The sequence below is a fragment of the Phyllopteryx taeniolatus genome, chromosome 17 (genome assembly GCF_024500385.1).
Source record: "Phyllopteryx taeniolatus isolate TA_2022b chromosome 17, UOR_Ptae_1.2, whole genome shotgun sequence".
NCBI lineage: Eukaryota > Metazoa > Chordata > Actinopteri > Syngnathiformes > Syngnathidae > Phyllopteryx > Phyllopteryx taeniolatus.
Window position 1 is genome coordinate 1736877 of NC_084518.1, and position 13489 is coordinate 1750365.

At 41.4% G+C, this 13489-nt stretch overlaps 2 protein-coding genes across 6 annotated transcripts; both read left to right on the forward strand.

The window, feature by feature from the left end:
- The first annotated feature begins 1663 nt into the window (after positions 1–1663).
- Positions 1664–8936, forward strand: rnf121 (ring finger protein 121). The gene is made up of 9 exons (XM_061751006.1): positions 1664–1860; positions 2790–2827; positions 2960–3101; positions 4977–5131; positions 5216–5323; positions 6122–6242; positions 6331–6464; positions 8059–8160; positions 8399–8936. The coding sequence occupies exons 1-9, from the start codon at positions 1783–1785 to the stop codon at positions 8517–8519; spliced, it is 999 nt and encodes a 332-aa protein (XP_061606990.1). The 5' UTR covers positions 1664–1782; the 3' UTR covers positions 8520–8936.
- A 155-nt stretch (positions 8937–9091) lies between these two features.
- Positions 9092–11033, forward strand: LOC133466873 (interleukin-1 receptor type 2-like). 5 transcript variants are annotated; one of them, XM_061751010.1, is made up of 5 exons: positions 9092–9310; positions 9388–9429; positions 9509–9574; positions 10136–10265; positions 10354–11033. In XM_061751010.1, exons 1-5 carry the CDS (start codon positions 9286–9288, stop codon positions 10544–10546), a joined length of 456 nt encoding a protein of 151 aa, XP_061606994.1. In that variant the 5' UTR covers positions 9092–9285; the 3' UTR covers positions 10547–11033. The 5 variants fall into 5 exon arrangements, with proteins under 5 accessions (XP_061606994.1, XP_061606995.1, XP_061606992.1 ...); XM_061751011.1 differs by having other exon boundaries at positions 9512–9574; XM_061751008.1 differs by having other exon boundaries at positions 9092–9429; positions 10354–11030.
- The last annotated feature ends 2456 nt before the right edge of the window (positions 11034–13489 follow it).

The following is a 13489-nucleotide window of genomic DNA, read 5'->3' on the forward strand; positions in this document are numbered from 1 at the left end:
TTGGAAGTTTTTTCTTTCATTGTGGACATATTCTGTCGAAAGAGAGAGAGTGAGAGGAAAAAAATAAGCGAGTTACTTACATGACTCGGCAGAAATGACGTGACCATCGGTAGACCTAAGTCAGTTCTCCCCTCGATTTTGCATATATCGAATATATATGTCAAATAAAAAAGCGAATCGGTGATGGTTGAACTGGACGAATTAAATTATAGGATGGCGTATTACCAAACCAAAGATATAAAAAAGATAAACGGTCAGTTGTCAAAAATGTTGGTTCCTAAATTGTGACCCACATTCTGTATTTAAGTCCGAAATTCATATTTCTTTCTTGGAGGTGCGGCAACAGTAATCACCTGTCAAACCAGTCACACAATAACAACAAAAGCCACTTGGCGCCATCACCCACCACTGGAATAATCCCTGCGCCATTTTATTATTATTATTTGTTTTTCTCACTTAGGGGCCATTTTACTTTACACATTTAACGGCGTCAAACATTTTTTTTCAACTAAACAATATTTCAATACATTTATGACATCGTTAAGAAGTTTTCAAAACCAACTGCGCATCGCATCATTAACATTTTTGTTTGTTTTAAAGTTCAGATTAAACAACGTCCTTTAGCTTCAAGGAGGCTTCAATTTGAGCGCCAACCGGACGCGCACCAATAAGACCGCATCGCTCGACCAATCAGATGAGACTCCAGTTGTCCTTTCAACCAATCGCTGTCCTCCTTTGCTGCCTTTTACTGCTTCGGCTTTCCCGGTCTGAATGTGGCGGGAATGCTCAAACAATAAGTTTGGACTTTGGAATTTGTATCCAAGTCGGCCGTGTGCCGTAGACGATCTCTAAAATACACTAACACAGTAGCAAAGTTTGAATTACAGTAACTATTTGTGTGAAAAACGCTTAATATAAAAGAATCCGACGAAAAAATAGTAAGTACAACATGAGTTAAGTCACACTTAAATCCATGGTTGAGATGTCATTGGGTACTTCACAGTTTTCCCCACATGATGATCAGTTGGGTGCGGTCAGGGTAGGCAAGTGAGGCAGAGCCGCACTGGACCCTGGTGGTCTTTCCTTTCCACTGCAAGTGAATAGTAAAAAAAACCACAAAAAAAAAAACCTCATGATTACATTAAATTGTTCCATTTTAGTTCTATGGTCCGTGCTTTACATTGATTTTCTTTTTCAATCCAATAATTTCATCACTAAAATAGCTGAATTTTCATATTTCCCGTTCAAATGCATAGGAAGCGCAGTTACGAGTCACCTGGTCGCATGATGCTTCAAGGGACCACGCACAGATCCATTCAGGTAGGCTGTGATTGGTCCGTGGCTTCGCACAAGAGACATTGGTGTTTCCTCATTACATCGCCAATAATATAGGTTTTATCACACATGTATTGCACTTACTGACGTTTAACAGAATGTCTAATATATTTAATGAAAGTGTGTGACATTTGGTCTTTCTTATCGGCCAGAAAAGCCACTAAAAGCGCACAGTGGAGTCTGGTGTGTACGGTGCCACAACCAGCATGTGGCAGTGTTGAGTTGAGCTTCATGGCGCTCAGGACGTCACGTGAGTGTGCCTCACCAATCACGAACCTCACCGCAACGTCACTGACTATGACTACGGAAATGTCCTGAGATTTGGAGCGCTCCAACATAGTCATCAAACTTTATTTTGAAGGCCAAAGCAGGAAAGACAAGACCGGAAGTGCCCGTGTGACGGCGCTCATGGCTCCCGAAGGATAAAGCGGCACTCCGAGTCCGAAGATGGCCGGGTTGTTTGAGGTGGAGGTGGACGGAGTAGAGCACGACCATGGACTGGAGCATCACGACGAACCCATCCAGGTGCGTGTAAGGCGTCAGACGCTTCGTCGCGACGCTTGAAGCAGGACGAGGGCATTTAGTTTCTGAGCGCTAGCGGCTAACAGGTAAAACGCCGCGTTAGCTCGCGCTCACAGATTTCGCCCAACGTCAGCACTTGTTGTCTCTGTTAAGCTCTCTTCTTCGACACAGCTCACGTCGCGTATTGCCTTCCGCGCCTTCACCGATAAGGTTTCAGTCGACAAAACAAATGTAGCCAAACGAGCAACAGCACGAGTCGGAATGTAACGCTTGTCGGCTAGCTTGCTAACGTTCATATCCTTGCGGTCAGCTGACGGTTGACTCAAGTCGGTCATTTTTACTCCCAAACGGTTGCCACGCCATTGCGTGTACATTGCAGAGTAAAATGAGGACCTTTTCGCTATACAGCTGACGTGTTTGGTGGGGGTCAAAGTTAATGCCTGTATAAAAAGGAGTGGCCGTTAGTCTCCTATCCAAAATGGCCAAATGTCAATTCGGTCGGGTCCGATATCCGTCTGACGAATATCATGCATAGTCGCAATCAGACAGCTGTCACAGCCACCTTTTTGTGTTTTGAAGTCAGTCAGGACCGCATGGAAAGACGCAAATTCCTTTTTACTGAGGTGTGCAAAGATTCTCCTACAATCCCTTCGTTCTTCATGTGGTCGCTGTGGGACCCAACGTTATGGCATCTGGAACTGAAATTGTACGGTATTGCAATTCATGGCCGCATTGCAATGTGACAAGTTTTCCAGGAAATGACAGTTTGTCAGAGTCTGGTTAGAATGATCACTTCAACCTTTGTTCTCGTAAAGTGACTCTGTTGTCAAAGTGTAATTATTAATTTTTTTTTTTTGTTTCGAGGCGGCCCCAGTACTCTGTTGCATTTATCAAGTATCCAGAATAATAATTGTGTCGCTCCTTGTTTACAGTTTGACGTGTCCAAGCTCTCACCGGAAGAGAAGTGGAGGTTAGTGTCCTTTCAGCTCTAATTCCTTCAATCCAAATAAGAGCTGTAATGAATTGGTTCACTGTATCACAATGTCGTAAAGCCAGCAGGAGGCTCCCGATGAAAGACACGTTTTGCGTGTTTGTCCAACAGGGTGGAGCACGCCAAGATGCATGCCAAACACAAAGGCCATGAGGCCATGCACGCCGAGATGGTGCTGATCCTCATTGTCACGCTCGTCATCGCCCAGCTCGTCCTGGTGCAGTGGAAACAGAGACACCCCAAGTCTTACAACGTAAGAAACCGCACTACCCCGTCGTTCAAGAACAAACAATAACTGTCTGCGTGTTAACTGGGTGTCATTTATGGATCAATTGTTAAGAATGTTTGCTGTCATTTGGAATTTTGATTATTGTAAGTAATGCATGCACAAGTTATGTAGTGTAGTTCGCCAATGTTGACTTTGAATATTTTACTCTGTGGCAGCAAGCTGCTTGGGGGCACAATAAATACATTTAGGCCCAACCAGTTTGGTGGCTGGTGGAAAGTTGACAAGGAAACGTTAATAGTCAGTACTTCTGCAAAATGTTAAATTGTTGTTAAGAGCTTTGTATGAATGAATTGCATTTTTCTGGGCACGACAACAGTGGAAACTATTGAGCGCGCTCTGTTCTGGGGTCCTGGCCAATCTCCATTTGTTTCTACTTCATTCCCAAGTAATGAAATATAAAACGCAGGTTGCAAAAAATTGCTCGATGAATAAGTCTGCGCAGCGGCATAAAAATGTTACACGGCATGCCCAGTTATGCTGAACTTAGTTTTTTTTATTGGACTGTTTTATATTTGTGTGATACAAATATTTACTGTATTTATTATGACTTTAGTACTATTGCGTTAGCGTAGGTAAGTAATTGACTATGACAAGACTTGCATGCATATTGGCGTTACATCAGGACATAACTGTGGACCTTCTCTGCTGAAAATTGTTCCAGGGTCAAATGTTGTTTTAGTAAAAACCTTTATTGTGCAGGCAGTGTTTTAAGTAGCATGTTAACATTCATCATAGATGTGTAAAAATGCTTTAACTGCCACTATTAATACAACCTATAACCAATACCCACACTTTTAAGTTTGAGTCTTGTCATGGATGTGCCTCACGCTGTACGAAAAAAGTTACTTTGATAACAAGTAACAATGTGTGTGTTTGGAGTCTTCCCATGTTAATTGTGGATCGCCGCCTTCTCCCGGTGTACAGTGTTCCCTCGCTATATCGTGGTTTCACTGATGGCGGATTCAGTGCAGTGTTTGTGGATTTTTCATATTCGTATTGCGAATAATTGGCCACCTCCACACCTAGGGGCAATTTAAAGTTGTCACTCAACCTAGCACACATGTTTTTGGGTTGTGGGAGGAAAGAACCCACGCAGGCACGGGGAGAACATGCAAACTCCACACAGGCGGGTCCGGGATTTGAACCCCGGTCCCCAGAACTGTGAGGCAGACGTGCTAACCAGTCGGTCACCGTGCGCTTAAAACGTTAAATCTGAAAATAAAACAAAAGAAAAATTCATTAAAAGACATATTACAAGGAATGAAATATACATTGCGTGCAGTACTGCTGTGCATTACTTTACGTTGAAGAGTTTAAAAGGTGTTTAAGAGTATAGAAAGTGTTTATAAGAGAATGGTAGCGGAATGTGGGGAAGATTAATAAAAGGTTGGGGAGGGTCATCGAGCTTTAGAATATGTATAAATAATCCAAAAATATGTGGTCACTACTTGGGATTTAACATATTGCAGGTGGGGTCCGCAACCTCCCCCCCCCCCCCCGCGATAAACGAGGGAATACTGTAAATTGTTTTCTCTTCGCGTTCCACCTGTTGAAGTTGATCCTTCTGGAATATGTCGCAGAAAAGCCAAATAGCACACGTGCTTAACATACATTACTTTTCCAAATAAGCCAACTATTGAATGCTTTTTAATTTTCTCCTAAAGACTAGAAAGAGAATATTTTTTTTAAGAGTGTACTTTTGAAAATGAATTTGCTTTAGTTGTACAATTCTCCCAGAATCAACTGTCGGGAAGGAGTGTGTCATTTCAAGTCATCGGCTTGTCGATTGGTAACTTTTTCTCCCTGGTTTACGTGTGTCAACATGCTGCTGTCTTGTAGCTGGTGACTCTGTTCCAGATGTGGGTAGTTCCTCTCTACTTTACTACCAAACTCCACTGGTGGAGGTTCCTGACCACGTGGTTTATCTTCTCTGTCATCACAGCATATATTACCTACCGTGCCACTCGCAAGCCTCTGGCCTGCACGACACCGAGGTAAAATGCAACTTCCCGCCGCGTCTCTCTTTAAATGACGATGTCTGTCTTGAAAGAAAGTCGTTTTTTTGCCGCCCGCTGCAGATTGGTGTACAAGTGGTTCCTCCTCCTCTACAAGATCAGCTATGCGACTGGGATAGTCGGCTACACTGTTGTCATGTTTACCCTCTTTGGTATCAATCTCATATTCAGGTGGGTCGTGGGACTTTTTTCGATGTTTTACAGTTTGTAACCAAAACATTAAAAATGACGTTTCTGGCGCAGCCCAATGTTTTGCAACGGACTGGCCAGTAGATAGTGCTGTTTGCCACCATTTTCTTGGGCCTCTAAATGCTGCCCTACCATGCACTTGAATGTCCTAATACTGAATAGTGTTTCTAAAAAGCCGAGGACATTTGTAGGTCAGGTTAAAAAATACTTAATTTAAATAATAAAACAATTAATGCTCATTTTTAAATTTTATTACCTTTACCGATACCTAATTAATAAAAATTTTTATGATGTACATAAAATCATTACATGTCTATCAATTGTCAATTTGTCTATTACAAATTTTTATTTTACCATTTACAATAAATGAACTAACAAGTTATAAAAAAAACAACTTATCATATTAATGCAACAAATAATCACAGTACTCTTGATAATGAAAATTCTCGTTTGTGGCCCGCAGGCCAGACCGTGCCCACCCATGATCGAGATTACTTGCGTGGATGAATTTGTTGACTGTATCAATTTAAAAAACAGCTCAGTATGATGCAGGGCTGTTCTACACCATTTAATAATGCTCAACGCTACAAATATTACTAAATAAATGCCTGGTGTTAGTGTCCATTCAAACTGAATCTTATTTACATGATTAACATGGGGACAATCTAAGTATCATACTGTAGATTAGATTTATATCTATTTATGTTTGACCCTGGAAAATAACAGTTTGGTGGTGTAGGTTAGTCAGACAATGCTAATCACGCAGCGGTCCCTTTGCAGGATAAAGCCAGAAGATGCGATGGACTTCGGTGTGTCCCTGCTATTTTACGGACTGTACTACGGTGTCCTCGGAAGGGACTTTGCAGAGATGTGTGCCGACTTCATGGCGTCAACAGTCGGTGTAAGAAACGGGCAGGCTTTGCTCATCAGGGATGTGACGGGCGCTGCTCAAATATTAACGGCCACGCCGTCGTCCCTCTCTTTTGTAGTATTACAATGCATCCGGAATGCCAACCAAGCATTTGTCTGATGACATCTGTGCCGTATGTGGACAAGCCATCCTTGTTGACGTCAGTGAGGAGGGCATCATAGAGAACACGTACAGATTATCCTGCAACCATGTGTATCCTTCACTCAGCATCTGCATTGAATGCTGTTTTTAGTACTGAAAGTATTAAAGTATATAGAAAAAATATATATATTTTTTTCCAAGTTATCATTTTTACCATATATATATATATATTTTTTTTATTATTATTTTATTTGGGTTTTAGTTCACTTTGTGGTCTCATTGAGATCTCTTTTGCGAAAGAGACCTAGCCAAGATAGCAGAATGGCATTTCATTCACGTACAAAAGGTCACCATTATCAAGTCCAGATAAAAAGTAGCAGTAGCAAGAAGAAGCAAGATATTATTATTTCTGAAATTTCAACCTCATTTTTGAAAGATGTTTATTTACATGAGGTTTAAAAGAGACTGGACAGTAAGAATCTTTAGGGGATTTGCATCTCTTCTTACTGTGAGAGAAAAGGATCACCTGTGTTTTGTGAGCATTTATAGTCAACTTTAGCTTTTATTGCTGGTTATGGAAAACGGTAAAAACAGCCTTCACTTGGCAAGTGCTTCTGATTTGGCGGGACCAGCACGATCAATCACTGCATTAGCTGCATAAAAATGAAAATTGCATCACTGTAACCAAAGTTTTTAATATTTATAGATTAGAAAATAGTAATGGGCCTAAAATGGACCCATGAAGAACTCCATTACAAATATTGAGCCATTTAGATGTGAGCCCTGGCATGTGGGAAAGGAGAGGCACAGTTGCCAATACACTTTTCAGCCGTTTCTTGAGTGCAGGGAGAAAAGTAAAACACAGTGGGCACACTCGCGCAGGAGCTCCTGTCAGCCACAGCTAATGCCCAGAGACTCTCATGCGGACTTGCCCATGTCAAATGCCATTCTACATATCTAACACACAGACTTTCCAATAAATAAGGTATTTTCTACACTACATTTTATTCTTGCAGTTTTTTTGGGGTGTGTGTGTTCGAATAGGATTACAATGGGTTCAATGTTTGTGTGTTTTAATACGTTTAAAGTGTGTGGGAGGGGTGAAACTTTAAACAAATAAAATAAAATTTAAATAAATAAAATCAGATGGTCTTTATAAGGCCCAGATTTTGACCTATTGCAGGTGGCCCTAGAATGTATCCCCTGCAATAAACGGGAGTTCATTAGAGACTAATTTCTTTGAAAAGCATTGTCAATGTTATGAAGTGGAAACACTCCACGTTCTGGTTGACCTTTTGTGTGATGTAAGTTGGTTCGTTTTATTTTAAACAACTCACTTCCCCTATAATTTACTGCCAGGATCACAAAAAAAAACAAAAAAAAAAACAGGCAACCATAGCTGACATAAAAGTTGCTCTGTGTTCCGTGTTTGTGCCTTTCGAAAACCACGTGTTCCCCATGGGGTTGTATCAAGTTATTTACACGGTGAATTTACTGGACTGAGTGTCAGGAATTGCACAATCAGGAAAGCGCTCTGGTATTCCTTTCATCACGTCATGGCAGTTAATGGCGTCTTGGGAAATACCTACTCTTGACAGGTCAAACCCTTGGTTCTGATACAAGAGCTGTTTGCAAAATGTTAGAGCAGCTCCGTCTGATGAGCTGACCCCTGTCAGGTGTTGGTCTGCCTTAACTTCTCATCCAGGTTCCATGAGTTCTGCATAAGAGGTTGGTGCATCGTGGGAAAGAAGCAGATGTGTCCATATTGCAAAGAGAAGGTGGATCTGAAGCGGATGTTCAGTAACCCGTATCCTTTGGCGAATATCTGCGAAGTGTGAGATGATGGTAATTTAATTATGACGTGATATGGTGCAAAGCTTCTTCGAGATTAAAGCATAAATGGGGCCTTTTCTGACATAATGGGAACACATCATCTAACCAACCCATCTCTGTGCTAACTGCAGAGAATTGAATCCGAATTGACAAAAGCTAGAATAGTGGCAATCTTTTGTTCTTTGTTTTCCCCTTAATCTAAGATTCTGTAGCTGGGAAAGGCCGCACGTCATGTATGGGCAACTTTTAGACTGGCTTCGCTACTTGGTGGCCTGGCAACCCGTTATCATCGGCTTCGTGCAGGGCATCAACTACGTCCTCGGTCTGGAGTGAGCAGCTCGTGTGGCAAACGGAGAAGAAAATGCTCCGATTCAAATAACGGGAAGCCTGGCAATGAACTGAAACATCGATTACAAATTCTCTGTACTTTTTGTATATATTTTTAGGCGCACATTACCAGTACTAATGTTTCAATTGATTAGTAATCGCAGTATCCTGTCAATTCTCGGAGTTTTCTTCAGCTTACGCCCCAGTAAATATGTTCATAATCATTAGCTGGCTGCTTTTTTTACTTGCGTCTTAAATGTTTATGAACACACTTTTTTTGTGACTGTATGTAATGGGCATTTCAGTCATCGGGGAGTTCTAAGACCCTGTAAATTCAAAATAAATGTCAATTTGACACGCCACAGAGAAGTGTTGTTAACAACCCTGCTGAATTTGAATAATTAAAAAAATTGGTAAGTGTGAGAGTGACTCAAGTTCTCGTGTTAGCCACCCAAGTGCATGACTGGGTGCAGTTTTAGCCACGGACAAAAAAAAAACGATATATAAAGTAAATAATTAAAATCAGTTAAATGCTATATCTCTTATATATTGTAAACTAAATCCAAGTCCTATTTAATAGGATGAGAATATAATACATGACATATCGGTGTAATACAGTAAGTAGCCTGTTAGGATTTCCCCTTGGAACTGACCTTTCGCACAGTCTTTGATAACACATTGAGGAAGTTGGTCCTCTGTGCTACATATAAAGAAATGGCAAGCGTGTTTAGAGCGAGCATTCAAGAAGAAACACTGCAATTGCAGAGTCACCATGACGCTGTCGTCCGTCATCAAAGGTAACCTGATTATTTCCTCGCGCCAGCCCGTTTGATTCAGTGTATCATGCTTGTAAAGAAGCCGTTTCTCACCACAGCTCTGGGCTCTTTGAGTCTGTTGCTAGCGGATGCTTCTCCAGGTATGCTCGCTTTTGTGGATTGGTGTCCAAATCAGCTTTTTTTATTTATTTACTCATTCATTTAAAAATATTTGTCCAGCAGTGTCTGAATATGCATTACCAGCCATCATTGGACCTGACCACCTTCAAATAAAGGCTCAACTAGGTAAGTGAAATAAAAAAAGTGATTCCAAGCCATTGGATGTACATCGAGGGGCTCATATACGGTTCATTTAGATATTGATATGAGTTATCTTTTTAATCATATCTCTGAATAAGAAATGCATTCTTTTGCTCCATTTTGAAGGATTCTGGTAACTTATTATTATTATTTTTTTACTCCAATCTGTTTTTTTGAACCTTCTCATCAACTGTACTGTATATGAATAACAATTGGGATATGCTTGGATTGAGAAAGTACCAATAATTTTGTTCAAAATGTTTATTCCCCCCCCCCCAAAAAAAAAAAAAATCTAATATTAATTTTCCTAACACACACCTTAATGTTTTTCCACTTGTGTCATTTCCAACTACAAATAATAAAATAATATCCATCCATGCATTTTCTTTACCGCTTCTCCTCACGAGGGTCGTGGGCTGCTGGAGCCTATCCCAGCTATCTTCGGGCGAATAAAATAATTAATTGTGTTTAATTTACAATGTAGACATGCTTTGAATCATGTTGGTCTTTAGTGCATGTCTATAAAATGTGTGGAATTTGTTTCAGGGCAGCCGTTAGTTCTCCATTGTGCAGCTCTGACCAACTGCGGCCATGATGTGACACTCCTCTACTGGCTCGTCAATGGCTCGTTCCCTGAAGACATTTACACCAGTGGCAGAATAACTGAGTTAGACACGTGAGTGTTGGACCAAATTGTTCCCCGAGTTGGTACGTTTTATGCTTTAGGTCTCGTTGTAGCTTGTATGTATGTGTGTATGTTTCAGATCCACGTTGGAGGATGGTTCAATTCAAGTGGGGAGTTTGCTTCTGAAGAACGTCACCTTAGAGGACCTCGACGCTTCCTTCACCTGCGTGGTGATCAATGGTGTTGGAATGGCTCACAAGAATGTGACACTCACAGCTACAGCTACTGACTGTTATGCGCGGAAAAAAAAGAAAATACCGGGTGCTGTGTGACACAAGTTACCATCATTTGTGAAACTACAGTGGATATAAAAGGTCTACACACCCCTTTTCAAATGCCAGTTTTTTTTTTGTGTGTGTGTGTGTGTGTGTGATTTGAAGAAATGAGACCAAGATAAATAATTGATAGCCTTTTAATGTGGCATTACCTCAATAAACAACTCAAGTGTAAGGGGGGGAAAAAAACGAAATGTGCTTGCACAAGTGTGCACACCCTCTTAACTGTGGCCACTTCTAGAACTTGTAGAATTTGGGGTTCATCAGAGGCTCCTAAAATGGTGTCAAGTGTGTGCTGACTCCTCTTTAGCTTGAATTTGAATGTGATTGGTTCATTCTCAACACAGCCATGCGCCCTGGTTATAAGCGGGTGTGTGCACTTGTGCAATGTGATTGGTTCATTCTCAACACAGCCATGCGCCCTGGTTATAAGCGGGTGTGTGCACTTGTGCAACCACTTTATCTCAGCCCCCCCCCTTCACAAAAAGATCTTTTTTTTCCCCCCCCCCAATGAAGTTTTATAGGAAACATTACGGACACATTTGACATGCTACAAACTAACAAGCTGCGTAATGCTTCAAGGTAGATAATACAAGCTTCCTCTGTTTGCTGATGGCAGCAGTACAGTATGCACAATTTTAAGAACCAAAGAGCTGCCGTACTTCCTCAGTGTGACAGTAATTGACTCGGACTTCTTGTCTCACTTGTACTTTGTGGAGACGAAATCATTTTCGTCTGTTTTGCTCGAGCTGTCCTCGCTCGTCATTGAACTGAATGAGGGCGTCGCCATAGTTTCCCATCTGTGGAATGGCTGCGATGAAATGTGCAATCGAATCCAGTAACAATTACATATTTACTTTGAAAAGCTTTGTTTTGTTTGTTTGTTTGCACTTATTGTTTGAGGCAGCAGTGGGACTGGTTGGTAAAAGCCTTGCAGTAGAAGACGCTCGTGTCCATTGGACTGTGCCGGTCAGATGTAGTAGCTATGTGTCCGGATGCTGTCGCGCTAGCTGTCATCTTTATTCGATGCACTCTGACCTCCATCCCCAAGTGAAGCCCCGGTCGCGGCGGCTCTTTTTACACTTGTCAATCAAGCTGCACCACTCAACGTGACATTTTCTTTTTTAGGCTGGATTCTAGATTGTAACCAGTCTGCAACTGCAGAGAAACAACACACCAGCAATACCCCGACACGACTTTTAGGTCACCGATATTCAAGGCTTCGTAAACACAACATCAGCGTTATGAGATCACGGAGACAAAACAAGATCATCACTTTGGCTTTTCAGGAAATTGGGATTGCAATGTGTTGGGAGTATGTGGAATGATTTGCAATGACATTATGTACATCATTAAACTTTGCAGCGTCCCAATTTCGAATACTGCATTGTAAACATTTTATTATTTATATATCATGTTACTTGCTACTAAGCACTGAAAGTAGCCGAGGAGCTTTTATATCCTGGAAAGTTCTGCGCGAGTTCATATGAAGACCATCCGGCATCATAAAGTGCTTTAATGCAAACGTTTTCAATGTCAGTCATTTTGTTATTTTAGTGAAAACAAGATTTTTTTTGCAAAACACTAAATTTGAAATATATTGGCTTAGAAATATCATTTTGGCTTAAGATCTGCAAATTGCTGTGTGTGAACCATTACGGGGACATATTTTTAGGAATCGCCATTGTGTCTTCTTGTTCAGTCCTGTAATCGCATAACAATACAAATCTGACTCACTTTCGAGGCCTTATAAGTAATAAATATGGCCATGGTGAAAATAATCAAATATGTGTTACTTTCAAACAAGTAACACAGTGAAATGACTTACCTCAGCATTTTCTTTTTTAAATTTGCATCTCGTTGTAGACTGAGTGGCCGTGCAGAATCGTGAGGACGCGTTTCCAGTCGAGCAGTAGGAAAAGCAGCATCCTCGTCTGGTTGCTGAGCGTCTTTCCGTGACGCTGCCCTTTGTACGATGCCACAAAGGAGGCCCCAGCAAACGTTGTGTTTATTCGTGCAAAGCTACGCGCACGATGTCGAGTGTGAAAATATCGACTGGCCAGTTTACAGGTGATCCGCAGCTTCGTGTTAGAGATTCATTTTTTTGCTCAAGCAGGGTCACCTCTGATGATGATTGTTTTTGTTGTTTTTTTGCCCTATGGTTATTATTGTCCTACCAATTAAAAAAAATCTAGCCTTTGCAGTAACGATGTTTTATGATGGAACGAGGTTGGATGGAGGAAATACGTGATGGCAGTTATTGGATTTTGGTGCCAATCAGATTTGATTTCTTTTTCTTTTGCTGTTTGACAATGGAGCCGTTCTCCCCCCTTCGACCCTGGAATGCAAATGGCAGAATCCCGCCGTTCTATTCATTGAGCCCCCCACCCCCCAAAATGGTTCAGTCTCCTCATCTCATCTCATCTCATCCTCCATTTTACACACGTTAGGATTTGTGTTTCTGAGCTATGTTTGTAATTAATGTTGACTTAGGGTGTGTTGTAATTACAAGACTCGGTGTCTTTCTTCAACCTACGTCTACCGCCTCATTCTTGTGAGAGCCACTCTGCTGATTACACAAATTGTTTTTAAAAAGAAACATAACTTTTGGAAGACGTGTTAAATGAGACATTATGGCTTTTCTTCAATACTTCAAACAGTTCCCAGGTGTCTCATTCGAGTGAGCGACCGGACACTTCACCCCACGTACTGCCGGGCCAATTGGTGAGTACAGATTTTGTTACCATGACGACCAGGGTGGAGCTCGGGCAAGCCATTTGCTTCCACTTGAGGGACCCGCAGAGCTCAGAGTGTGTGTGGGGGAGGGGAGAAGCGAGCACGGGTAAAGTCAAAAACATTTTCACTCGTGGAAGGAGCAGTTCATACCCTACGCTGTGTGTATGTGGCAGACTGACGCAAATACTGAACGTTGCCACAGTG